The 26,913-nt window shown below is 39.5% G+C and overlaps 1 protein-coding gene across 4 annotated transcripts in view; it reads left to right on the forward strand.

Annotated features, from left to right (window-relative positions):
• Positions 1 to 26,054, forward strand: part of ptpn4a (protein tyrosine phosphatase non-receptor type 4a) — a 150,661-nt gene extending 124,607 nt beyond the window's left edge. For 3 of the 4 annotated variants that reach the window (XM_078403321.1, XM_078403325.1, XM_078403322.1), the window contains 9 exons: positions 1,074 to 1,230; positions 1,418 to 1,584; positions 2,931 to 3,021; positions 6,164 to 6,231; positions 7,088 to 7,234; positions 8,051 to 8,179; positions 12,700 to 12,848; positions 17,667 to 17,802; positions 21,129 to 26,054. In XM_078403321.1, coding sequence (XP_078259447.1) covers positions 1,074 to 1,230; positions 1,418 to 1,584; positions 2,931 to 3,021; positions 6,164 to 6,231; positions 7,088 to 7,234; positions 8,051 to 8,179; positions 12,700 to 12,848; positions 17,667 to 17,802; positions 21,129 to 21,215 — 1,131 coding nt within the window. In that variant the 3' untranslated portion in view covers positions 21,216 to 26,054. The remainder of the gene's footprint in view (positions 1 to 1,073; positions 1,231 to 1,417; positions 1,585 to 2,930; positions 3,022 to 6,163; positions 6,232 to 7,087; positions 7,235 to 8,050; positions 8,180 to 12,699; positions 12,849 to 17,666; positions 17,803 to 21,128) is intronic. The other variant, XM_078403323.1, reaches the window with a different exon arrangement.
• The last annotated feature ends 859 nt before the right edge of the window (positions 26,055 to 26,913 follow it).

Genomic DNA, 26,913 nt, shown 5'->3' on the forward strand with positions numbered 1-26,913 from the left:
ATCTAAAAGAATAAATCTCACTTACAGCTTGTAACATTTTACTATTTTTCACCCAACCACCTTCAATAAATTTTGGGAGAAAAAGGGCAATATTTGATGTATCACAAGATGCAAAAAGCCGGGGAACAATGTAAAGGGCTAATAAAAAATGAAAACTTTAGCTCTTAAATCTCTGCTAATGAGAGTCCCGACTTAAATCACCTTGATATTGCATATAAACATAGTATATGAAACACTTGAGAAATATAATTTGTGGTTCTCCAGTGTATCGCAGAAGCAGCAATGTGTTACAGGTTTGAATCCCATTATACAACCCAAGTGCACAATCTATAGACTCACTACAGTAATGCAAGTGCGATTCATTGATAGTCCTACTACATTTTGCATGCAATATGAAAATATCTTGCTGATTTCATTTCACTTCAGATTAATTTTATACTGAAAAAAAACTCTGATCTATTAACCATGATTTATCCTCATTTTTTGTGATTTATAATTTGCTGGTTACTGGTCACACTCTTATGACCCTTGATAAGAGAAAATCAACTACCATGTCTCAAATCCTATTTAGATAAAGATAACTTTGGGACATTTTAGTAATTTGAAAGTACTATGTAAACACTTTTTTAAACCACCAGTGAACTTGAGGAAATGCTCAATGAAAAGCAAAAATAAATGCAGATGCTGGAAACAGCAGGTCAGGCAGTATTGGTGGATTGCTTTCCAGAGATGCTTCCTGATCTGTTAAGTGTTTCCAGTATTTTCTGTTTTCACTTCCACGTATTATTTTGTTAACCCAGTGAGTGTCCAAAGACTACTCCCCTGCACATTCTCTTCCACACAACTCTTTTATTCCTCATCCGCCACCTCCCCCCCCTCAAATCTATACGTGCAAGCTGAAGAATCCAGCATCAGATTCTGGTTCACTAAATTTGTACGCATGGATATTGCTGAAATTAAGCTCTGCTGTAAATCTAGCACTAAATTAGTGTGGTAGTCTGTTCACTGTAGAATGTGGCAATATTAACAGACGTAAATGGCTATCAATGTTTTTGTCATCTTTTCTTCTCAAGGCTGATACCTGTGTTCCACGGCTCAATGAGGGTGATCAGGTTGTACTGATCAATGGTAGCGATATATCCGATTACACACATGACCAGGTTGTTGCATTCATCAAAGCCAGCTGTGAGATTCGCTCTGAAGAACTATTATTACTAGTTCGGCCAAATGGTAAGTGTGGATCTTCAGAAATGTGATTGCAACTTTGTAAGTAGCAGATTAACCACCGTTCAAGCTCTTAAGGATTTTTAATATTTGGAATGTGTGATTGAGCTTTCTGACCCCTATTTCCCCCAAGTAGTATATAAACATTGTTGTTGAAGTTCATTAAGTAATTGTGTGAAACGTATCTTCTCAGCTGTTTATGATGTTGTGGAAGAGAAGGCAGAAAGTGAACCTGATTTTCAGTATATTCCAGAGAAGTCTCCTTTGGATGTAACCCACCAGGATGATGATGCCTTAAGCGAGTCGATGATACATTTACGGGATGGTCTTGAGACTGGAACAATTCTTGCGCAGTTTGATGTAAGAAGCGATTTCAGCATGAAAATGCATAAAGTTTATTTTAACAGACCTTTTCACACTTTGTGAAATGAGTTGCAGGAGGTAATAGTTGAGGCAGGTAATACCACAACATTTAAGAAACACTTGGACAGGTACCTGGATAGGATTGGTTTAGAGGGATATGGGCCAAACGCAAGCAAGTGGGACTAGTGTAGATGGGACATGTTGGTCGGTGTGGGCAGGTTGGGCCGAAGGGCCTGCTTCCCACACTATGACTTGAATCGGTACAAGTAATATATCATGCGTGCATGTAACTCGGCAATCTCTGAAAATTTGGCTGTTGTGTTATGAGGTCAGTTGATAAATAATTGTGGTAGAGAAGGAGGCCATTTGATCTTTTTTGCCTGCGCTATTTAACCAATTAATCCAACTCCTCTGCTCTTTTCCTTTACCTCTTTAACTTTCTTTCAAGTATTCAGCTAGTTTGAATCTATTGAGTCTGCTCCATCTTCCTCTTTATGAATTCCAGATTTTAAAAAATCTGTGTTTGTGTAGCCTCTGTTACTTCGCTATTTACCTTTAGATATATGACTTCAAGTTAGCGATAAATAGTTAAATAAGAATAAATAGTTATTTTCCACCAACGTGACTCCACCATTATTCATGATTTTGAAATAATGTTGCAGTTATAATGAGAGAATTGTGAGGATAATGAATAACAATTTACAAGTGGAATGATGTGTAGGAAAGAAAACAGAATATGCTGGTTTAAATCGAAGGTAGACACAAAAAGCTGGAGTAATTCAGCGGGTCAGGCAGCATCTCTCGAGAGAAGGAATGAGTGACTTTTCGGGTTGAGACCCTTCTCGACCCGAAACATCACCCATTCCTTCTCTCCAGAGATACTGCCTGACCCACTGAGTTACTCCAGCTTTTTGTGTCTACCTTCAAGTGGAATGACATCATTAATATCCACCTGAACAGACAGCAAACTAAGTAGCATCTAATTCATTCACCTAAGAAAATGCAGCACTTGGTCAGAGAAGGTAGCCAAACTAAATCTGAAGAAGGGTGTCGACCCGAAACATCACCCATTCCTTCTCTCCTGAGATGCTGCCTGACCCGCTGAGTTACTCCAGCATTTTGTGTCTTCCTTCAAACTAAATCTTCCAGTTGAATTGCCTGAAGTGTTAACCAAAACTATTGATATTTAAAGTAAGCTTGTGCAAATTGCTCCTTTTATGCATTGTCAAGTACCTTATCATTGGATCTGAATTGTAAATGTACATTAGGTTTATCTTGGGGGGGTTTTTGTCTAGCAAGTTATGTTCCTGTGTCGTCATTGAAAATAAAACTTCTTTTTTTAGCAACTGTACAGAAAAAAGCCTGGTATGACAATGTTGTGTGCCAAGTTACCTCACAATATTTCCAAAAACAGATACCGAGACATCTCACCTTGTAAGTAAAGCTTTTATCTTTATGGCAATGGTTCAACCAAGGAATTTATAATCAACAAAATCTTGTAACGGTGTAGGCTTTTATGGTTTTGTATCACAATCCGTTTTTTATTTTTGTAATCTCTAAGGAAGACAAAGTGCTTCTGTTCTGCAACACATCAGCAAATCTCGTAATCTTGCAGAATTTTGTCACAGACTGCTTACACACAGGAAAATCATTTTTAGAACTAATTTCTTTGGAAATATGGATTTTTTGTTGTTCTATTTCACCTTGCAAATAAGGTACTATGATTTTATTACATTTGAGCAAATATTTCTAGCGCTTCTTCTGAAAATGCATTGTAGGTCATTTCTTAGCTTGGATGAAATGGAACTACCACTTGTTCTGATTTTATCATCTATAAAAATTTCCAACACTCAAACTGTCCTTTCAATCTATCTGATGTGTGACAGTGTTTGTTCCAAACATCATCTTGCCACTTGTAACTGTCCTTCGAATGTATCACTCCTATTTACTTCAATTGATGGTCGGTTCCACATTTCCAACCAAATTAAGCAAAGGCTCAACTGCATTCCTTAGAATTTTTACCCCATCAGTTCACCTATCGAAATTCCTTTGTATCCTCCTGATCCCTTCCCATTTTTCTATCCATTTTTGCATTATCATCAGATTTATTAAGTATGGTCCCTTTATCCAAGTCATCATATAAATTGAGGATACAGCACAGATCATTTATTAACTCTTGCCAGTGAGGGAAAAAAGGCCAATTCATTTTTTTCTGTTGGCCAGCCAATCTTCCATCCAGTCCAATATTTTGCATCTTTTACTTTAGATTTTAGAGATGCAGCCCCTTCGGTCCACCGAGTCCATTCCAACCATCAATCACCCCATACCCGAACATTATCCTACACACTAGGGATAATTTACAGCAGTCAATTAACCTGCAAACCTGTACATCTTTAGAGTGTGGGAGGAAACTGAAGCACCCAGAGAAAACCCACGCGGTCACAGAGAAGGTACAAACTCCATACAGAAAACACCCGTAGTCAGGATCGTACCCAGGTCTCTAGCGGTGCAAGGCAGCAACTCTCCTGCTGCTCCATTATGCAGCCCCTAGCACCATTGTGCCACCTCTACACCATCTTACACCGTGAGCAATTATTGTTGAGATACACAGAACAGTGCCTGTTCTGTGTAGAATATTCTTCAATGTGATCTAACCAATTCTATTAAGGTTTATCTGTTCATTGATTCTTAGTAACTCAATGCACTGCTTTGCTTCGAGTTTTTATTTACCTTGCTTGTTAACCGGGTTTCTTTTCAGTACTCTGTGCCCCAAGATATTTCTATATACTGATTTGTACACACCACTAACAACTGGTGAAAGTATACTTGGCTTTATCTAATATCTTAATTGCCAAGTCAGTGCACAAACATTCAGTTTGCTGTGCATTCTGTCAATAAAGAGGTGATCAGCCTTGATCTGACTTGTGGCTTCCAGGCTCCTTCATTGCAAGTGTTTGGTGTAAAATGTCTTTGCAGTCCTAGCATCTTGAACTGCTCCAGGGTGTAGACAACAGTTGCATCTTGTTTCTATAACCTATTTCCCTCCTACTTCTTCCTGTTCTTCTCGTGTGAGGTGAAACAATGTTCCAGAGCATAACGTGGGTCATCCATCTTTCATCTGTCCACCATCGTTGTTGGACTATTAATTACCACAGTATCACTTCCATTTTCCACCTCAACTGTGCAGCATCACAGTTATCTGTACTGAACTAAACTGGTATTGAGCAGCATGGAACTGATTGGTCTTGAGCTCATTCACGGACCTTGCATATGTTTAATCAATAGACCCCATCACTTAGTTAGGGCCTTATTCTTGACCTCTTAAATTAACCACCTTTGTACATATTTATGTCCAGGTACTAGTTAAAACGAAACATACTATTCTATTCTGAGATGGCTGTTTTAGCCCACAGATTACCACAGCCTTATCTGGCTAGGAGGCACCAAAAGCAACTTTGTGTATCAAAACTAATTTCTATCTAAACCATCTCTATCCAAGGGAGCCCAAGCCAGGCGACTCTTTGTGTGCTAGTCATAGCTGGATCTGCAATCGCGCCTTAAAATCGATCCACTCTTTTTAAAATCTCTACTCCAATAGCAGCATTTCTTTTTCTTTAACTATGCTATTCCCTTTACACTTTGTACACTGTGGATAGCTCGATTATAATCACGTCTTATCTTTCCGCTGGCACACAACACATGCTTTCCACTGTACCTCAGTACACATAACAGTAAACTAAACTAATCCATTACTCACATGACCATTTTGGACCATCTTGTCCACCTTTATCAATATTAACTGTACCGCCCAAGGCCCCACTAATCACTTATCAAGTCAAGTCAACTTTATTTGTCACATACATATACAAGATGTGCAGTGTAATGAAAGTGGCAACGCCTGCGGATTGTGCTAAAACTACAAAACAGAATAGAAATTATTATTTTTTTAACACAAAAAATAAATTAATACAGTAAGTTAAATTAGTCCCTGTTGATATGAGAGTTAACAGTCCTGATGGCCTGTGGGAAGAAACTCCGTCTCATCCTCTCTGTTTTCACAGCGTGACAGCGGAGGCGTTTGCCTGACCGTAGCAGCTGGAACAGTCCGTTGCTGGGGTGGTAGGGGTCCCCCATGATATTGCTGGCTCTGGATCTGCACCTCCTGATGTGTAGGTTTTTCTGCCGCTGACCCCCCTCCCTCCAACCCTCATTTAATTCCAAGCTGTTGGCAATTAAAGCCACGTGTTGGGACAGAATGGGGTGGGGTTGATTCAGGGCTGTGGAGCCAATACTGAAGATCAACAAAATACATGATAACGATAATAATTTTCCGAAATGTCCAGGCAAATAGTCAGCATTGTGCATCTATTTTATTGATTATTTATTGGCTGACTGTCAAGGGTTACAACTCCAAATATTTTGAGCATTTTTTTCTGTATTTTATACAACTTTATTTCATTCTGTTTTTAGAATGTATCGATGCTATTATACCACAATTGTGGTATTAAGTGATTTAATTGAATTGAGTCTAAATATCCCATTGCCTGAATTACCAACCTCTTTGTTCCCCTTGCAGATGATGCAACACGGGTTCTTCTAAAGGGTACTTTAGATGATGACTACATCAATGCAAATTATATAAATGTAAGTAGAAATGTCCTCTTGAAATTGTATTCTACATAGCAATGAGCCATTGTGAAGAAGCTACATACTATATATATAAAGCTAATGGAGCAGTATATTTGCCAATGATACAGCGTTTTAAAATCTTGCCCGTAAATTACAAGAACATTTCTTGCAGTTCCCCACCAAGAAGTATTATCCTCTTAGTGCTCAATGAATCCTAAAAGCTCTTGTTAGAACTGTTATAAAGTCATAGTGATACTGTACAGACCAGGATGTCCATCTATGATGATCTTATTTTCCCGTGTTTGACCCACATCCCTCTAAACAGTTCCTATTTATGTCCCTGTCCAAATGTATTTTAAATGTTATAGGACATAGAAACATAGAAAATAGGTGCAGGAGTAGGCCATTCGGCCCTTCGAGTCTGCACCGCCATTCAATATGATCATGGCTGATCATCCAACTCAGTATCCCGTACCTGCCTTCTCTCCATACCCCCTGATCCCTTTAGCCACAAGGGCCACATCTAACTCCCTGCTGCAAACACTTCCTTTGGCAGTTCATTCCCTATTTGTTCCACCCTCTATGTGAACAAACTGCCCATCGGGTTCCCATTAAATCTTTCTCCTTTCACTGTATAGATATTTATTTCGGAATGCAATGATGGAATTATTTTATGGCTTCTTAAATCTCATTTAGATTGGATGTTTTGAGTTTTGTGCATTGTGCAGTATGAGTTTTTAATAGATTGCTTTTGCCTTTTGAGTATCTGTTCTGACATGGCACTGAAATAATACTTCACATTCTAATGATGAACTTGGACCAGAGTGCGTAAAATTATCAGCATTAATTTAGTCATGTTACATTTTTCCAGATGGAAATCCCTTCTTCCAGTATAATAAATCAGTACATCGCTTGTCAGGGGCCCTTGCCCAATACTTGTCCAGATTTTTGGCAGATGACTTGGGAACAAGAATCCTCTCTGGTTGTGATGCTAACCACTCAAGTAGAAAGAGGCAGAGTAAGTACATTGCATGGATTGTTTCTGAATTGAATAAAAAGCATAATTTGTGCTGTCATTTTGTACTTATGTCGGTGGGGTGAGAAACCCAGTCGGTCGGGAATGGATCTGTCGGCTCTGGCAGGGTCGGAGTTCCAGAGCTCCATCCACAGCGGGCAAATTGGCCATTTGGCGCAAAAGTGCCGATGAGGTTGAGATCGGCTGTCTCACCCGGCCAAGGCGCCACATTTCTGGGGGGTCTTCCAGGGGGGGGGGGGTTTCAAATGCACACTGGTAATTTTGAGTGGATTAAGAGGTCATAAATGATAGGAGTAGAATTAGGCCATTTGGCCCATCAAGTCTACTCCGACATTCAATCATGGCTGATCTGTCTCTCCCTCCTAACCCCACTCTCCTGCCTTCTCCCCGTAACCTCTGACACCCGTACTAATCAAGAGTCTATCTACCTCTGACTTGGGCTTCTGTGGCTAAGAATTCCACAGATTCACCACCATCTGACTAAAGAAGAGGTGCCGGATCACCAGTTGCCAGAAAGTCGTTAGTGTTCCTGGATGTGAAAAAGCAGGTGGTGTTTCTCCTGTATTTGGATGGAGTTGGCTGCCACTCCAGAACCTACTCCTTTTCCAAAAAAACTACATCTGTAGGATTTTGCACTTTGAATTTTTTTTAAAAATCACTTTAAATGTAGAGTTCAATCCTTGCCATTCCTGTCGAGGTCAGGCGGTATCATTTCCAATAGAAAGTCAAATTTGAAAGCAGTTTTCTTCCTATTCAGGGAATTAAATGACATTTACATGATGTATCTTCCCAATGTAGGTCAAGTGTCACCAGTATTGGCCTGAACTTTCTAAAAATGCATCTTATGGGAATTTTGAAGTTGGTTGTCATTTGGAAGAAGGAAACCCTGCATATGTCTTCAGAGAATTGACTTTAACTAATTTAGAGGTAAGGCAACTGGGAATGTTCCTTTCTGTGTGACCCATACAAGTATGTTGCGTATGTGTCTTTATCACCTACTAATCCTCCAGCCATAGAGGCTTGTGTTACTATGTTTGCCAGTTCTGAGTAGTAACCACAATGTTTACACATAGGAATGGTTTGGAAACCTGTGAACAGCATTGTGACAATCCGAGTAACGGACATTCGCCCTTCGGTAATTCACAAACACAGCCAAAATATATTGGATATGGGATAAAAGTTCACTCTTACGGAATTCAACTGAGAAAAATAAACACAATATATGAAACAAACAAATTGTCAGTATTTGTTTGTTATCTAATATTGGGATATGAATGGTTTTCTTGGGACACTACCCCCACCCTGTAGTGTGTATTTGTCATAATCATAGTGATACAGTGTGGAAACAGGCCCTTCGGCCCAACTTGCCCACACCGGCCAACAATGACCCAGGTACACTGGTCCCACTTGCCTGCACTTGGTCCGTATCCCTCCAAACCTGTCCTATCCATGTAACTGTCCAACTGCTTCCTAAATGATGGGATAGTCCCAGCCTCAACTACCTCCTCTGGCAGCTTGTTCCATACACCCACCACCCTTTGTGTGAAAAAGTTACTCCTCGGATTCCTATTAAATCTTTTCCCCTTCACCTTGAACCTATGTCCTCTGGTCCTCGATTCCCCTACTCTGGACAAAAGGCTCTGTGCATCTACCCGATCTATTCCTCTCTTGATTTTGTATACCTCTAAGATCTCCCTTCATCCTCCTGCGCTCTATGGAATAGAGACCCAGCGTACTCAACCTCTCCCTATAGCTCACACCCTCTAGTCCTGGCAACATCCTTGTAAATGTTTTCTGAACCATTTCAAGCTTGACAATATCTTTCCTCTAACATGGTGCCCAGAACTGAACACAATATTCTAAATGCGGTCTCACCAACGTCTTATACAACTGCAACATGACCTCCCAACTTCTGTACTCAATACTCTGACTGATGCAGGCCAAAGTGCCAAAAGCCTTTTTGACCACCTTATCTGCCTGCGACTCGACCTTCAAGGAACCATGCACTTGTACTCCTAGATCCCTCTGCTCTACAACACTACCCAGAGGCCTACCATTTACTGTGTAGGTCCTGCCTTTGTTCGACGTCCCAAAAATGTAACACCTCACACTTTTCTGTATTGAATTTCATCAACCATTCTTCCGCCCACCTGGCCAATCAATCTAGAGCCTGCTGTAATCTTTCACAACCATCTTCACTATCTGCAAAACCACTAACTTTTGCAGATGCAAAAAAATGGTGCCCTGCAGGAGTTGCAAATTATTAAACTTCTCTAAGATGTCTTTTGTGCCTCAGAATCTCCGGTACGAATAAAGATTCTTGTTTGTAAACATTTGTGTCTTATGATGACAACTGATGTTTTTAATTAGACAGAAATTGTGAAATGCATCATGTAACAAAATACTGCTTTTGTGTTTTTGTTAAATGATGCATCTCACAATTTTTTAACCGCTAAAATACCGTTTTTATGTGCTTATATATTCAAGAAAATAATTTAACTTTACTGCTGGCAGTAGAATACACCATAGCCCTTTCAAAAATTCCTAATTATCTTTCTCAAATTTTATTAGTATTTTGGTATTTTCAACTGCCCTAGATTTTAACCTCGGGTCAGGCTGAGTTTTCAAACTTAAGTTGTAGCTTCAATTCAATGCCAAGGGAGCACAGCAATATTGGGGCTGCGATCTTTCAGAAAAGATTTAAACCGTGTCTGTCTCTTGAGATGAATATTTTAAAAATCATAAATTTGAAGAATAGATATCCTGAGTACCATATTCAATAATTATCCCACAGTTACCTGTGAAACTCTATTACTCTATTCCAACAAGAAGGAAGGACTCTTTGGGAGGAGGGAGAAAAATAGAAAAGCTGTTTTAACCTGACTGTTTTTGTAAATCATAGCAATTTTTTAACAAAACATTCTCTCAGAAAAATAACGTCCATGGATCCCCCAATGTTTAAATTTTGTTTAGTTTGGAGAAACAGCATGAAACAAGCCCTTCTGCCCACCGGGTCTGCACTGACAATATGCTAATTCTATCCTACACACTAGGGACAATTTACCGAAGCTAATTAACCTACAAACCTGCATGTCTTAGGATTGTGGGAGGGAACCAGAACACCCGGAAAAAAACTCACTCATTCTGTACGGAGTTTGTACGTTCTCCCCGTGACCGCGTGGGTTTTCTCCGAGATCATCGATTTCCTCCCACACTCCAAAGACATACAGGTGTGCAGGTCAATTGGCTTGGTATAAGTGTAAATTGTCCCTAATGTGCGTAGGATAGTGCTCGTATGCGGGGATCGCTGGTCGGTACGGACTCAGTGGGCCAAAGGGCCTGTTTCCGCGCTGTGTCTCTAAAAATTAAAAAACTACAGCCCCTACTATTTTGTGGTGATGGGTTTTTTTGTACAGCTTTGTCTCATTACATTTACATTTGTTGAAATTGGCTTGCCAATTATTGTTATGCAGTTTCATTTGTTTTTCTTTCTGCAGCTATTATTTTTAAATCTCCTGTGAATAGCTTCTCAAATTTAATAGTAAAGCCAGTGTTTTGGATCCAAATGAATGAAGGAAACTACAATGCAAGGCAGACAGAGCCAACATTTTTTTTCTCCAATTTCCTTTTGGCTTTTGTACAATGGAGACAGGCACACTTTTGTTTTCTCCCCATTGAGCTTTTGTGACAGTCACCTTTATTGTATTTGCCAGACTTTTACCCCATTCCACAAGGTTGTATAAAGTCAGTGTCAACACTTGGCTTGCATTGAATAGTTTAGTTATATTCCTCAGACTTCTCTGGGTTAAAAAAAAAACGATGTCCCATGGATAAAAGGCGAGGCTTACCTCATCAACTCAGACTCTCCAAATCTGGGAGCATCCTCAATTTGTTTTGCGCCCTTTCCAGCTTAATGATATCCTACCTGCAAAGGGTGCTCGTGAACTGTACGCAGTACTCCAATTATGGACCCATCAACATTCTTCATCCTGAAAGGTTAACTCTGTCTCTTACCACAGATGCATCCTGGTTTACTCAATACAGACCCCAACTGTATTTTATCCAACCCGGATCCCAACTGTACTTTATCCAACACGGACCCCAACTATACTTTATCCAACTCCTACAGCTCCGGGCCTCACTCACCCATACCTGCAACGAACCCCAACTGTACTTTATCCAACCCTGACTTCAGTCTGAAGAAGGGTCTCGACCTGAAACGTCACCCATTCCTTCTCTCCTGAGATGCTGCCTGACCCGCTGAGTTACTCCAGCATTTTGTGTCTACCTTCAATTTGAACCGGCATCTGCAGTTATTTTCCTGCTGAATGTTTCCAGTATTTTCTGTTTTTATTTCAGACTTCCAGGGTCAGCAACCTTTAATTTTCAAAGCCTCAATATAGTTTGGTGGACAATAACGTTAAGTCGTCATCGCCTTTCAGTATCCCTGTTAGAGGGGAAGTAAACTCTGACATCAGAAAATTCTTGAGAATTATTATTGGGTATCAGTGGGAGCTAGTTCACACATCCTTTCCCAGTGACCATGAAGCAGACTTGCTGACTAATTTTGAAGTGGCACTCTACATTTTAAGACTCAGCCTCCTGACTGCTGAAACCACTGCTGAAAATACCTAGATGCATATTAAAAATAAATACAAATTAACTTGAAGCAAATTTGACATTGTAGCCTATTGCCACCAGTGAAGTCAAATTCTGTTCTGACATTTGCAAAGGTTTGAAAGAGGCATGTATTAAATCGGGACTCTTCTCCAGAAGAAGGGTTCTGACCCGAAACGTCACCCATCATTTGTCTCCTGAGATGCTGCTTGATCTGTTGAGTTACTCCAGCACTTTGTTTCTATCTTTGGTATAAACCCACATCTGCAGTTCCTTATTTCTACATATTTTTAAATGATACATTTTACAATTTCTGCCCAATTTGCCAGACGAATACTTGATAGAGTTTGGTTGCTTAGTAACCTAGCAGCCGTATACAAATCTTCAGCATCAACAACTCCTGGAGTCATAGTCATGGTGAAACATTGCACGGAAGCAGGTCCTCTGACCCCTGATTTCACCCTGACCATTAACCGCCCATTTACACTAGTTCGGTATAAATCCTATTCTCCCCCTGTTCTCTCGACTCCACTGAGATTCCGCCTCTGGGCGCTGTGGGCAATTTGCAGTGAGCCAATTAACCCACAAACTTGCATGTCTTTGGGGTGTAGGGGGAAACTGCAGCATCCAGAGGAAACCCACGCGATCACAGAGAATCTGCAAACTCCACCCAACCTGATATCAGGATTGAAACTGGTATCTGGGACTGAGAGGCGGCAGCTCGAGTAGTTGAGCCACTGTGCTGTCTGTAAGTTCAATTTTGAGTCAAGAAACTTGGAGGAATTAAAGGGCATACCCTGAATGAACTGTAATGTGTTGCAACTTCACAGATAAATGAAAGCCGTCCACTCACACAGATCCAATATGTTGCCTGGCCTGACCATGGTGTTCCTGATGATTCAAGTGATTTCCTGAAGTTTGTGTTGCTTGTTCGAGAAACACGAGTTGGCAAAGATGAACCAGTTGTGGTACACTGCAGGTAAATCTTGTTAAAGCTGATTACAAACTAATCAAAGGAACAGTGTATTCAGAACTTGGGGGGGGGGGGGGGGGAGAGCAATAAACACCGAGACAATTGCACAGATGGTTTACTAATACAGACTGAGAAATCAAGTTACCTAAAGTTGTTGAATTCAGTATTGAGTCCGTAAAGCTGCAAAGTGCCCAGATGGAAGATGAGGTGCTACTCATCAAGCGTGCATTGCACCTTGTTGTAAAAGTGCAGATCAGAGACCAATTAGAAATAGGATGGAAAATTAAAGTAGCACATTTGTGTTTCTATACACATAAATGTAACTTGGCTGTTAAAGGCACTGCATTTTAATTCACTCTTTTGAACAAAGAGTTGGCATTTTCCTAAACGTGTTGATGATTTCTCCACTAGGAGGTACTCTGGAGCATTAGAGATTGATTGTCCCTTGCATTGTGTTCCCTGTGTTCTTCCTCTACACTGTAGCAACCAAATGCAGATTGGGTGGCTGCTTTGCAGAGTACCTGCATTAAGTCTGCCAGGCGACCCTGGGTTTTCTGCAGGCTACCCCTTTAATTCTCCATCCCATTCCCACTCTGACACTTTGGTCAGCAACCACCTGCACTGTTACAGTGGGATTTCTGCCTATGTCTGAGAATTGGCTCAGCTTGGTTTTTTTTTTCTCCTAGTGGAGGACATGCCCAACCTGATCTGCATTTCACAACTCTTACATTCCTTTTTTTCTATGTTCTCCCCCTCTAATATGCTTCCATTCACTTGTGTTTACAGCTTTTCCGCAGGGGCACCTCATTTTCACCTCCTTTAGAAACATGCCCATCTCCCTGCAGCTCGTTTCTTTCCTCTCAGTTCTGACAACGTGGTTAACTTGTTTGTCTTCCCACAGATGTGGCATGACTTGAGTATTTTCACAATTTATTTGTTTTTGTCGCGCCATAGAGCTGTACAGCACAGAATCAGGTCCTTCGGCACAACTGATCCATGCTGATCAAGTTGCTTAACCGAGCTAGTCATTCTGCACCTGCACCTCCACCTAACCCAAATCCCTCAATATTTCCTTTTCATGTACCTGTCCTAGAGCCTTTTAAATGTTACAATTGTGCCTGTCTCAACCACTACTGGTTCCATACATACACCACCTTATGTGTGGAAAAAGTTGTCCATCTTGTCCCTTTTAAATCTTTGCCATCTCACCTTAAACCTGTGCACTTTAGTCCTAACCTCAGAGAAAAGACTGACTTATCTATGCCATTCACGGTTTTATAATCTTCTATGAAGTCACCCCTCAGCCTCTTCCATCGAAATCTCTTCTGCAACCTTTCCAGTTAAATTACATTCTTCCTGTAGCAGGCGACCAGAACTGCACATAATGCCCCAGATGTGACCTTACCAACGTCTTGTGCAGCTGGAACATTTCCTCTACTCAATACTCCAAATAATGTTGCCACGTTCATGGAACTACGTACCTGCACCCCTGGGTATCTATTTTACAACACACCCTGTGTTTACCACATTTAGAGTGCTTGTCCATCTGCCATTCCTCAGTATCCAAGTGTTCTGCAGGAATAATAATGATAGATGAGCAGCTGCAGATGACCTCTGCATTACCCTCTGAGGGTAACTGTACTTCACCCTTACAGAATTCACAAAACTCTACCCACATTTTTGATATACAGTATGAAATTTATGCTCGTGGGATTTACGCGAGATAGAAAGGAAATCAACTCCCATTTTTTTCTATTTTCGTTTCTTGATATGTGCGCAGAAGACGCAGGTTTGTTTCCTCGCATTGCATCCCGCTCCCCAGTAATGTTGAGGGTTGCTTGTATTAAAAGTGTTTACAGTAAAGAAGCAGCGCATGGTCAATTATCCCCGGTCCAGGTCATGGCTGCCGGAGTTCATTCGGTTATCTGCTTCAGTAAGTTTCCTTCTCTCAGGAGATCAGAAGTCGGGATATTTGTTCAATTCCATTCACAACTCTTCAGTAAGTGAATGCCGCAAGACTTGGACAGGTTTGGGGTATGGGCCAAAAGTGCTAGGCCAATGAATTCAATTATACTATATTGTCACGTGTACCTAGATGCTTTGTTTTGCATACAGCCTGGTAAATTCATACAGCAGACCTCACCTCGGCAGTACACATGAGTTGCCACGTTTCTGGCATCGACAAGGTTACCAAAGTCTACCGAACAGGGTGGTAATCATCTTCAGATAGAGGGTCTTGCCATATACCCTTCTTCTTCTTCTTGCGTTTGAGGCAGCAAAAGTTATGAAGCTGCTTCTGCTTCTGCTGCCTCTGTTTGTTGTCGTTCGCCTGACTGAGGGCAGTTGACAGGGCTCACCACGGGGAGGTCGACAACGTGAGCCCCCCACATACCCTTAACATTCAATGACATTTCCATGGGTGAATACCCTGCCAACAACACCCTGAGGGCCACCATTCAGCAAGAATTTACCTGGAACAATTGAAAAGATCTTCTGCCAACAAGGGATGGTCAGGTGCCGGGCATGCTGAGCAAATGACTTGCATCCCAATACCTTGATGCCTTTTCATCAATAATAAAGGACAATCAAAAGTAGAGTGGAATACTCGACTGGAGGAGTAGTTTGTGCAATCCACACTATGCACTGTACCTGCCAAACCCATGACCACTAACCAAGAAGGAGCAGGGCAACAGGCACATACCACATACCACCATTCCCTCTCCAGATACTGCCTGGCCCACTGCGTACCTCCAGCACTGAATTTTGCTCAATATTCCAGCATCTACAGTTTCTTGAGTCACCACCACCACATGCACTATTTGTCATTTTCCCTCCAATTCAATCACCAGCCTGTCCAGGAAATATTTTATTGTTCCTTTGTAGGTTCACGAGGTTAATTCCTGGGATGGAGAGACTGTCATATGAGGAAAGATTGGAAAGACTAGGCTTGTATTCACTGGAGTTTAGAAGGATGAGAGGGGATCTTATAGAGATGTATAAAGTTATAAAAGGACTAGACAAGCTAGATGCAGGAAAAAGGTTCCCAAAGTTGGGGGAGTCCAGAACCAGGGGACACAGTCTCAGAATAAAGGGAAGGTCATTTAAAACTGAGGTGAGAAGAAACTTTTTCACCCAGAGAGTTGTGAATTTGTGGAATTCTCTGCCACAGAGGCCAGTGGAGGCCAATTCACTGGATGAATTTAAAAGAAAGTTAGACAGAGCTCTAGGGGCTAGTGGAATCAAGGGATATGGGGAGAAGGCAGGCACAGGTTACTGATTGTAGATGATTAGCCATGATCACAATGAACGGTGGTGCTGGCACAAAGGGCCAAATGGCCTCATCCTGCACCTATTTTTTATGTTTCATTGAAGTGAGATCACAGATGAGGCAGGAGCTGCTTGATGGGATGGGCAAGTAATTTGTGAGGTGGCACATTCTTTCCACTATTCACACCAGGCTTTTACGTCCTCTGAAAACCCACATGCAGTTCTCAATCTCACTTTGAATTTTAGGTCATAAGGAATAGGAGCAGAATTAGGCCATTCTGCCCATCAAGTCTACTCTGCCATTCAATCATGGCTGATCTATCTCTACCTCTTAACTCCATTCTCCTGCCTTCTCCCCATAACCTCTGACACCCATACTAATCAATTTTCCTTCTCTATTTTGAGCATTTGTGATCCTTGGACGATGTTTTTTGTTGCAAGGAGGTTTTGAGAACATCCTTGAATCATTTTCTCAGTCTATCTAGTAATCTCTTCCCATGTGCGATCTAGGAATAGAGTATCTAGTTTTGGGAGTCTGGTATCAGGCATGCATGTGGCTGCAAGTTTAACAGTGAAAGAAATTTGTTGTGTTGTGGAGCTTGAAATACTTTATGAGCAATTATTAGTATTTAGAGATACAGCGCCGAAACAGTATTAACAGTACCCTACACACACTAGGGATCATTTTACATTTATACCAAGCCAATTAACCTACAAATCTTTGCGAGTTTGGAGTGTGGGAGGAAACCGCAGATCTCGGAGAAAACCCATTGCATGATCACGAGGAGAACGTGCAAGCTCTGTACAGACAGTACCTTTAGTCAGGGTCCAACCCGGGTCTCTGGCACTGTAGGACAATAACTCTACCGCTACGCCACTGTGCCGCCCAGTGTATTCAAGGTGAAGATAAATGAGTGTGTGGGCAACGACAATTTTTTTTTCAGTGAAGGCTTATCCATTTTTGGGTAACTGCTGACGTTAGATTTCAGAGATTATTGAAAAAATAATCCTCAGTAATTGTGGGGGGAACAAACTGCTCATGTACCAAGCAAAGATCCTGTTAAAATGTGGAGAAAATAACCAAGTTTTTTTTGTCATCTAATGCACTGCATCGTTCCTGCTGGAGCGTTTTCATGTGTGAAATCCAAGTGATAACAGGGTTGGACCAAAGTTGTATTCTTCATGCCATTGTGACTTGCCAACTCCGATTATTGAGGTTCATGTGATAATTGGCTGTTTGGAGGAATATCAGTGTGTTGTTCAAGTCTGAAACTGTCTGCATACATAAATCACTGCTTTTGGGTGTGAAAACCTGTTGGGTTTATGGGAGTGGGGGGAGGGGGGAGGTTGTTAACTAAAGAATGGAGGGTCTGTAGTATGTGCCAAAATATATTACTTCATTAAGTGAAAATTCATCTGAATTATGAATGAATATCCTGCAATTTGAATGGAACAATGAACAATTTATTATGTTTGCTCATGCTATTTAATAATTAAAGTTGCTTTAATCAGGTTATTGATTCCATTGCAACTTGTAGTTTACTGTTTGTGTTGCAGTGCTGGTATAGGTCGAACTGGTGTTCTTATGACTATGGAGACAGCAATGTGTCTAATTGAGTGCAATCAGCCAGTGTATCCACTGGACATTGTTAGAACAATGCGAGACCAGAGAGCCATGATGATTCAAACACCAGTGAGTACTGATTACTTATTTTTCACTTGCCATCACACTTGTCTGCACTGAGGCATTAAATTCAGTAAATGGGATCAGATGGCTCTTTAATCAATTTTGGTTGGTTTGGGATACTGCCAAAATGAATACTTTGCATGGTTTGTGTTTAGATTATCATCACTTCTGGGAGCATGGCTTTACACAACAGGGTTTTAAATTGCATCTCATCTTTGCAGCTATCATTTGCTGTTTGGTTCCCCTTGGATATATAATTTATGATTTACGGTTTGCAACTTTTAAAGCGAATTATGCATTTTGCTGCACTAAATGCAGTTTTCCTGTTGAAAATTTAAGCAGTCAGACTTCTGCTAAAGCCTATTTATAACTTCCCATGGCATCTCAGTGAACGTTCTTTCATTTTCTTTCCCTGTGAGTAATTATCCTGAGTAACTTAATGAATTGTGAAATGCCTGGATATAGTGGATGTGGAGAGTATGTTTCCACTTGTCTAAGACCAGAGGTCATTGCCTCAAAATTAAAGGACTTTCCTTTAGGAAGGAAATGAGGAGGAAGTTCCTTCATCAAAGGGTTGTGAATCTGTGGAATTCTGCCACAGAAGGCTGTGGAGGACGTCAATGGATATTTTTATGTCAGAGATAGATAGATTCTTGATTAGCACGGGTGTCAGGGGTATAGGGAGAAGGCAGGAGAATGGGATTAGGAGGGAGAGATCGATCAGCCATGATTGAATGGTGGTGTAGACTTGATGAGCCGAATGCCCTAATTCTGCTCCTATCACTTATGAACTTATGAATAATTGAAATAACTATCTCAGCCGCAAATCTAATATAATTGATGTTGAGATTTTTATTTTACTTAGTTTTCCTTTAAATTGAAGGCCATTCCCTGCATTTGCATGAATATAACATTTTTGTTAAATATTTTGAATTTTTCTTTGCTCTCATCGACCATTTGTCAGCATTTTCCTAAACTTGGCCACTGCGAGATACTCTAGAATATTTTGTATCCCTAGCATGAAGTGTTTTTAAAGAACACGAGGCTCATTAGACTGGGATAAAATATTGCCTCTCAATAGAGAGGACATAGATTTTTTGTTTGTACAGTTCCACCCTTTCCTTTTAAACGTCCAGAAAAAGGGGTCAAGACCATTGTGTCTGTTGGAAATGAGGACAAACTCTAATGGTCACGAAGATAGAATGGAAAAGTTTAGTCATTTATCCCTGGGTCATTGAGTCAAACATCACAGCCCCTTTGGCCCACTTTTGCCCATCTATGCTAAACCCATTTCCCTGCATTAGGAATCATATCCTTCCTTGTCTTAGATGTAATACCTTCTCAAAGTCCAGCTTTGATAGCCATTACTGCTCGGGGATGGAATGAAGGTATAGCTTATGTACACACCGCACTCTGAGATAACAAAAACGAATCTTCCAAATGCTGTTTCTTGATTAATTGGTCTTTATTAAAGTAGCACAAATCAAAAGAGGAATTCATAACTTTTCGTTCTTGTCAACTGTTTCTTCTTCAAACAATACAGTAACGATCGTGTAGTCGTTGCCGTGTGGTCGTGGTCGGCGTGGTTGTGGTAAAAAACTATTCTCTTCATCCTCCGAGACTAAACTGACCCACAATCTCTGTGGCTACGCTAGCCTCCTCAGATGTAGACACTCCCCATTACGTATCAAATCACACCCACAAGCATGCAAAAAAGACAGAAACTAGAAATATTGAATATAGCCATAAAACAATGACAGTAGCTAATTTAAGCGTAAATGGCTCCTACATTGACCTGTTTATGTATCCATCTAAATACATTAAAAGTAATTGTTTTGTTAACTTGTATATACATGTAAATTAAATAATTAAAGCTAAATTTACAATTGTTTCATGCAACTCAAGCATTTAGGAACCTTTAGAATGGTTTGCTGATGTAACTAACTGGGCTAAAATTAGACCCTTTAGAAAAGTGCTACCACTATTTCACTCAGCTGAGCAGTTTAACGTTGAACTTTAAATAACACTTTCAATTTTGCCGCACAAATCAAATTTTATAGATTAAAACATAACACATTTTTTAATGTAGCTAGCTGCTGCATTCTTGCCCCATTTGTCCTTTATTGATCTGCCCCCTTTACTGCATTTCCTGCATCCCAAGAACATTTTTGCTAAACAGTATAGTACAAAGTATTATTGTCTTCGAGCACAGTCTGATGCACACGTTAAATATTAATTTGCTGAGACTGCCATCTGGTGCCTGTTATGTGCACATGAATTCGGTTGCAGATTTTATCTTGATTGATGATAGTTTTCTGAGTATTCTTATATTTTTTTGATTTCTTTGCACCACAACATACGTTGGTTCCTGAAAGGAAGTTGAATGGGGTCCAAAAGTAGAGAACATTCTTGAGTAATAAAAAAACAGTGCCGATGTTCTTAACATTAATAAACTGGCATATTGCCTGCACTCCAATAAATGGTAGTGTCCTCTGAAAGACATATTGTATAAAGAATATTAAAATGTAGCAACCAGCATGTACTTACGTATCATTAATGAACTAAATATCTGAAGTCACTTCACAAATGATAGACTAAGGAAGGACTAATAAATAAATAAGGTGTTTTTTGGGGATTTTCAATTGGGAGGAGTTGGAGAGACAGTATTCTGGAGAAACAGACCTGATGGGCCGAATGGCCTAATTCTTCTGTGTCTTATGATCTATTATTTCTAGAGGAAATGTCAGAGAATTGAATCAAGTCACAGTGGTGGTCAGGTTGAGGGAAACAATGTTTGCTTTGGCAGGACCCTATTTGGGAGGAAAGTTTTAAGGTTTAAGGAGATTATTACAAACTTGCCTTGTGTCCAGGTGCAATGCTGATGTTTCAAACATCCTAATTCAAATCGAGACTCGGAAGGGAATGATAATTCCCTCAAAGGGAATGATAATGATAACAAAAGAAAAGTTTGTTGTAGAGTGCAGAGATAAGAAAACAACATTCTTCAATGTTCAGCTGCAAATAATGGCGACTCCTCCAAGTCTGGATGGTTGTCAGGCATTCTTTTCATGCAGTCGGCGGAAAAGTAGTGAAACGATGTATGTTGGCAGACTTCCAGAGACTGACCCCATAAGCATTTACTTGCATCGAGATCAGGAGGCAAGGAATTAAATCATTCTCAAAGTACTAGATGGGAAGATTGTGCAATATAATTAAGATTCCGGACATCCAACAATGAAATCCAAATTTTTTAGCCAGAACCAATTGAAATATATGTTGAGTATGCATTTATTTAATGTTTTTTTTTTTCTCTCTCTCTCCCCTTCTCGCAGAGCCAATACAAGTTTGTTTGTGAAGCTATTATGAGGGTTTACGAAGAAGGCATTGTGAAACCATTGCAGTCAACACTGTATAATTAATCCAAGGATAAGACCTTGTTGTTGAAACTGGTTTGCTGGGAGCGTTTACTGTGTCATAATGTGCTTGCACAACATGCTGCCCTGATGTGAGTTTGAAGTTTGGAAGACCGGCAAACGAGCATGGACATTGAGAACCTAAGCACTGTTGCACTTTATGTTCAAAAAAGAAATAATAGTCTCTGCGTGTGTGATCATACTGACGACAAATACCATGATCGCAGCTGCCCTCTGTTCTGAAATGCTGTGTCCACTGCTCTGGTTTTGTTCAGAGAGATTGTCAGCTTTTGGATTCCTCTATAGTGCCAAGAGGGAGAACTACCTACACGACTCTTCCCTCACCTGCCTATGAATATGTCCTCTTGCTTGCTGGTTTAACTGACAGAGCCTATTCAAATGGCCACTTTTTAAAACAGACATTTTCTGTTCATGAAATTGACTTAACTATCTTTATTAGACCCTTTGCAGTGGCATTCACGAACATGAAAGTATGCACTGGTGTAGAATTACCTTTTTTAAATTAGCAACTGTTTTCATGCTGCCTTGACTAACTTAACAATAAAACTCTCATCCCTAGGTTGTGTTCTGTAATATAGAATATAATCAAAAATAAGGTTTAGTGAGCACTTATTAGTCAAATTGGCCCAAATTGTCTCACCTTCAGATTTTGATGTGCAGTTGTTTAACCTATGATGAACCTCGAGCAGTCACTCTGTATGTATTCTCCTCTGTTTCCCTGATCAAAATATCTTGCTCTTCCTGCACTTGAGTGCCAATGTTTCTAAATTCGTATGGGTGTCAAGAATTTTGACTACTTTCTCAGACCAGCAGTGATCCATGACCTACACTAAGCATTGGAACCTAAAATGTAAATAATTATTAGGAAATTCAGCCTTAACCACCCTCTTCCTATCAGGATATTAGAATCCAAGTGCTGGTTGCTAGTTAGCTACATTACTTACTGGCTAGGACAATCTACTCCAAAGACTTGAATTCGCATCCAGCCCAGGTAGCGAAGATTTACCTGATTTTAAGGTACACCAAATATATTCAGTGCTCATTCTCCACAGGTCTGATCCTGCAGTGAACCTTCCCCCAGGGAAAGGTGTGTGCCTGGAGTTTTTTAAAGCATTTGTTTCCTTGGCACTTCGTGATGGGTGCGCACCTATCCTACCAGTCCTACGTATAAGCTTGCCTTATTGTGTGCCATTTTAATGTTACTTCTGTAATCAGCACTAGTCTTGCACCCAAAGAAATGCACAGGGGAGCTGCTATAAGGTAATTTTTATAGTAAGACACTAAATCAAAGTACTGAACAGTACAAAGCACAATAGAGTTGTAAATTTAATACTAAATTAATTAATTTATGAAATGTTGATGGATGCTGTAGTTTTGATGGTTGTTATTCCAATGGTCACTTGCTCACCTGACTGTGTATAAGTTGACATGGTCTCTCTCTCTCTCTCTCTCTCCCTCTCCCTCTCCCTCTCCCTCTCCCACTCCCACTCCCTCTCCCTGTGTTGCACCCTAATTATGTATCTTTTAGAGAGAGTTGGGGAGCTTTCAGGTAGTGGAAATATCTTGTTGACAAATATGCTGTCTGAATGATTAAAATGAAATGTTCAATATATATGCAAGAATATGAAAGATCCATATAGAATGCTAATTACATGAAATTAGAGCCCTGTGTTAATAACTGAGTTTTGATGACTATATATGTGTACCTGCACATAATTAGGATAGCATTTAATTAAAATTAATAGTTAAACATAATTCAGCACATCACTACTTTTCTCTATAGTAAAACTTGCACACACAAATTTAAAAAAAAAACTTTATGGCATATAGATAGATAAAGTAAGACACTTGAAAAGGAAAATGGATATACTGTATATTTTTGACTCTGCAGGATCCAGAGGAGATTGAGGCCTCCAAAAGCATAGTGTTAATGAGCAGAATGAAACCCATTGAAATCAGACTTTTTTTTTTGCCAGATAATTAAAATGGATGAGTGACTGTTTAATTTATCCCTGTCTAAATATCTGCACATCTGCACTTGTGTGTATTAACTTGTTTTACTCTGTGCAGCTGTAAATAATGCTGTCGACTTGAGTGCCATTCATACTATTAGCACAATGCAATTCCATTCACCTCATTGGGGTTGCGGTAGCAAGTAAGCAATTGGGATGGCAAGAAAAAAAAGGTTTAAGCCACGCACAACCAACAAATAAATGTTAGTAGCGAAACCTCGCGAACTTCCTTTTTCATTTTCTCCGCTCTCCTGGTTGTGCATAACTGCAGTGTTATTTTTTTGTTGGATTTACCTAAAAGGAGGCATGTGATTTGGTCTTCGTTATTGTGTCATGCTGTAAAATGAATGTGAATGTATCCATCAACCATGCAGAATTGCAAGCGGTAGAGAATGACTTGGATTTTAAGGATAAATATTTTTCATACCGTTTGTATAAAAAACTAAAAATTAAAAAGTTTGTAACTTTCCATTGAAGAAAATTTTGCAGGTTTAAAAATGTAAATAAGAGCAATACTATTGAAACTCAGTTCAGTGCCAATTCATGCTGTACAGGTTGATTTTTCTATTGCTTACTGACTGTAATTATGCAGGTTCAATGTTTTGATCATTTTACGGTTTAAGCATTTGGAAGTAAATTACAAATTTCCTTAAGTAATATTAAGGGCACTTTATATTACAATATACTACTGACTGAATTATCAAATTATTTGATTTCACACGGATGCTAAACCCTAATAATCTTTTGCTTTGTGAATGGAACTTAAAAGAGTGCACACTGGTTGATTTATCTTTGGATTAGGCAATTAGATCTAAAAGGGTTGTTTTAAAGAAATATGCACCTGGCCATGGTACTACATAGATTTAATATTTGCTGAAAGTGGTGTAGTCGTGTAATTTAAGCATTGCACCAACAGTCCAAAATCTAGTGTTCTCAAGGCTCAGAGAAAAGTGAGTGGTTTGATAGCATTGCTATTTCAGCATAATTTGCTGGCAGTAACTTGCATCAGTCACTCCTTACCAATCTGACTGTTCAAAAAGGTCACCTTGTTCCTCTCCTTTATTCTCAATACCTGTTAAATGCAATTGTAGGTCAAACCACTTGACTGGGCACAAGGTTAACATGTATTTTAAAGTTTTTTTGGACAATACAACTTCTTGCAGAATTGTAGTTTGTGGTCTTAGCAGCCGATCTTTTAAGAACATTACATATTAGCAAGGCAGCATCTGTAAAGGTAGGATTGTTTATTTAGCTCAAGTCAGAGCTCCTTCAAAATATAGTGAGAAAATAATGTGGTGTGAGGGATCTCGAGGGCAGAGCTGAACTGAATGAATATTTTAACCACTGTGGACAATTTATTTAGTAGAATGAATACTATTAATTTAAGAATGATTTATTTGAAACTCCCATTAATGCTTCTGATTATGAAGTTTAAAAATGATAGTAATGACTAATATGCTGCCAGCCTTGAATGCATATTTTAATGTTTTAAGTAAATGTGACAGATTGCATAAAGTCTGAGTCATTCCTACTGCTGTGATTTATTCCCCCACAATTTACACAAAACACTCCAAAGTACCTAAAAGGGAAATATACTTTTGGTCGATTCTACATTTCCCATACATAATTTGATTCTAATTAATCTTTACAACTTCCAAAATGTGAGTTTTATGCCTAGGATGACCAATTGTGATAAAGAAGCAGATTAGAAGTATCAGAATAAATATGCATAATAATATCAATTACATGTTTTTTTTCTCAATGAAAGTAAAACTGTGCCTGATCTTGCAATTTGAACTGAACACAATTTTAATTTTAGTGGAATCTAATTACAAATTTTCTGACAAATTTGATTTTGTGCTGCTTTCAAACTGCCTGAAAATACTGTTGGTACTGTACAGATTTAATTAGGAATGTTTTTCCTATTTTTCATTGGCTTTTTTAAGCCTCCACTTGAATTTTATTGACACTGGACAAAATGTGAAAAAGAAGTAAGCTTTTATAGCTTGTATGCTTTAAGAAGGCCTTATTCATTTCATTTCTAAATTTGAAGTAGTTCATGCCTTTTGCTGATATCCAACAATTTACCTGCTTGTAGGATATCAAGTGTAAAAAGGATTCATTGATGCAGTACCAACGTGACCAGTCACTTGGTTGGGGGTGGGGGTAGTGTCAGAGGAAAGGGAATTTTAAATTCTATGTCTTACTTTCTCTTCTAAATTTTTCGTGCATATGCATTTAATTTCACTTGACCAGAATTGTCTCAATTAGGTACAAACTTAATAGTTTACTTGTGACTCTTAATTGCTCTGTTACAATAAAAATATGCTTACATAATTTAAAGTGTAGCACTTGTGAGTTTGTTTGGAGTAGCAGCTGTACTTACATTTAACTAAAATTTTGTAAATTTGTGTTTAAAACTTTAGTTTTAGCTGGTACTTGAGGTCGTTAGATTCAAGAGATATTTTTCTGTACATTTGAATCAGGTTTGATTTAATTCTGTACATAATTCATTTACAGCATGTACAGTTAATCTTTTTCTTTATAACAGTAAAAATCTGGTTTTAACAGCAATCTGTAGTTGTTGCAATTTTGTTTTAACTGGCTAGTCGTGTGCTCTCACTCCTATTCTGATCCTTTCGAATATTCTTATTCTGAGTCTAAAAGGAAGTAATGTAATGTATTCTCTTTTACTTAAGAAATACAAGTGAATTTCAAACAGCTGCATTGCATGACCAGAAATATACTTTAAGATCGGATATATCGTGGTTTGAAATGTATGAAGAGCATTTAAGGAAATATCCAGGTATAAATGGACCTTTGTAAGGTTGTAAATGCTTTCCTTTGAATATAGGAATAGGACTACCAAACACAAAGTTAAGCTCAACTCTGCACATGGTCCATATCCTTCCATTCTCTGCATATCCATGTCTTATCTAAAAGCCCCTTAAATGCTACTATCTGCCCCCACCATACCCTAGTAGGGTGTCTCGGGTACACACCACTCACTATTTAAAATAAAACTTACCACACACATCAGCTATAAACTATGCCCCACTCTCCTTAAAGATATGCCCTCCACTCTTCAATATTTCCACCCTGGGGGAAAAAGGTTCTGATTGGTATCCTATGTGTGCTTCTCATAATTTTATGTACTCCCATCAGGTCTCTGTCAACTTATAATTCCACTTCATGAGGAGAAAGTTTATCAGGTTATGTGGAGCTTGCTTGTAAGACTCGAGGGGGAATTTAATCTGTTCCAGTTCAATAAATGAAGGGTTTTATTGTACCAAAAAAAGCTTTAGATTTTCAATAGACTACAGGGTAAAAAAATTTAAATGATCCCTTAGATAAGGTGACTATTGGTAGGAATACTTCATTTGTATCAATGGAACTTGGAAAGTTTGGCATGTCCCCAACAACTCTCACCAACTTCTACAGATGCACCGCAGAAAGCATTTTATTGGGATGCATCACAGCGTTATTTGGGAACAGCTCCATCCAAGACCGCAAGAAATTGCCGAGAATTGTGGACACAGCCCAGACCATCACACAAACCAACCTCCCTTCTATTGACTCAATTTACAACAAGTGTTGCCTCGACAAGGCCAGCAGCTTAATCAAGGACGAGTTGCATCCCGACCACTCTCTCTTCTCCCCTCTCCCATTAG

The sequence above is a fragment of the Rhinoraja longicauda genome, chromosome 8 (assembly GCF_053455715.1).
Source record: "Rhinoraja longicauda isolate Sanriku21f chromosome 8, sRhiLon1.1, whole genome shotgun sequence".
Classification (NCBI taxonomy): Eukaryota; Metazoa; Chordata; class Chondrichthyes; order Rajiformes; family Arhynchobatidae; genus Rhinoraja; species Rhinoraja longicauda.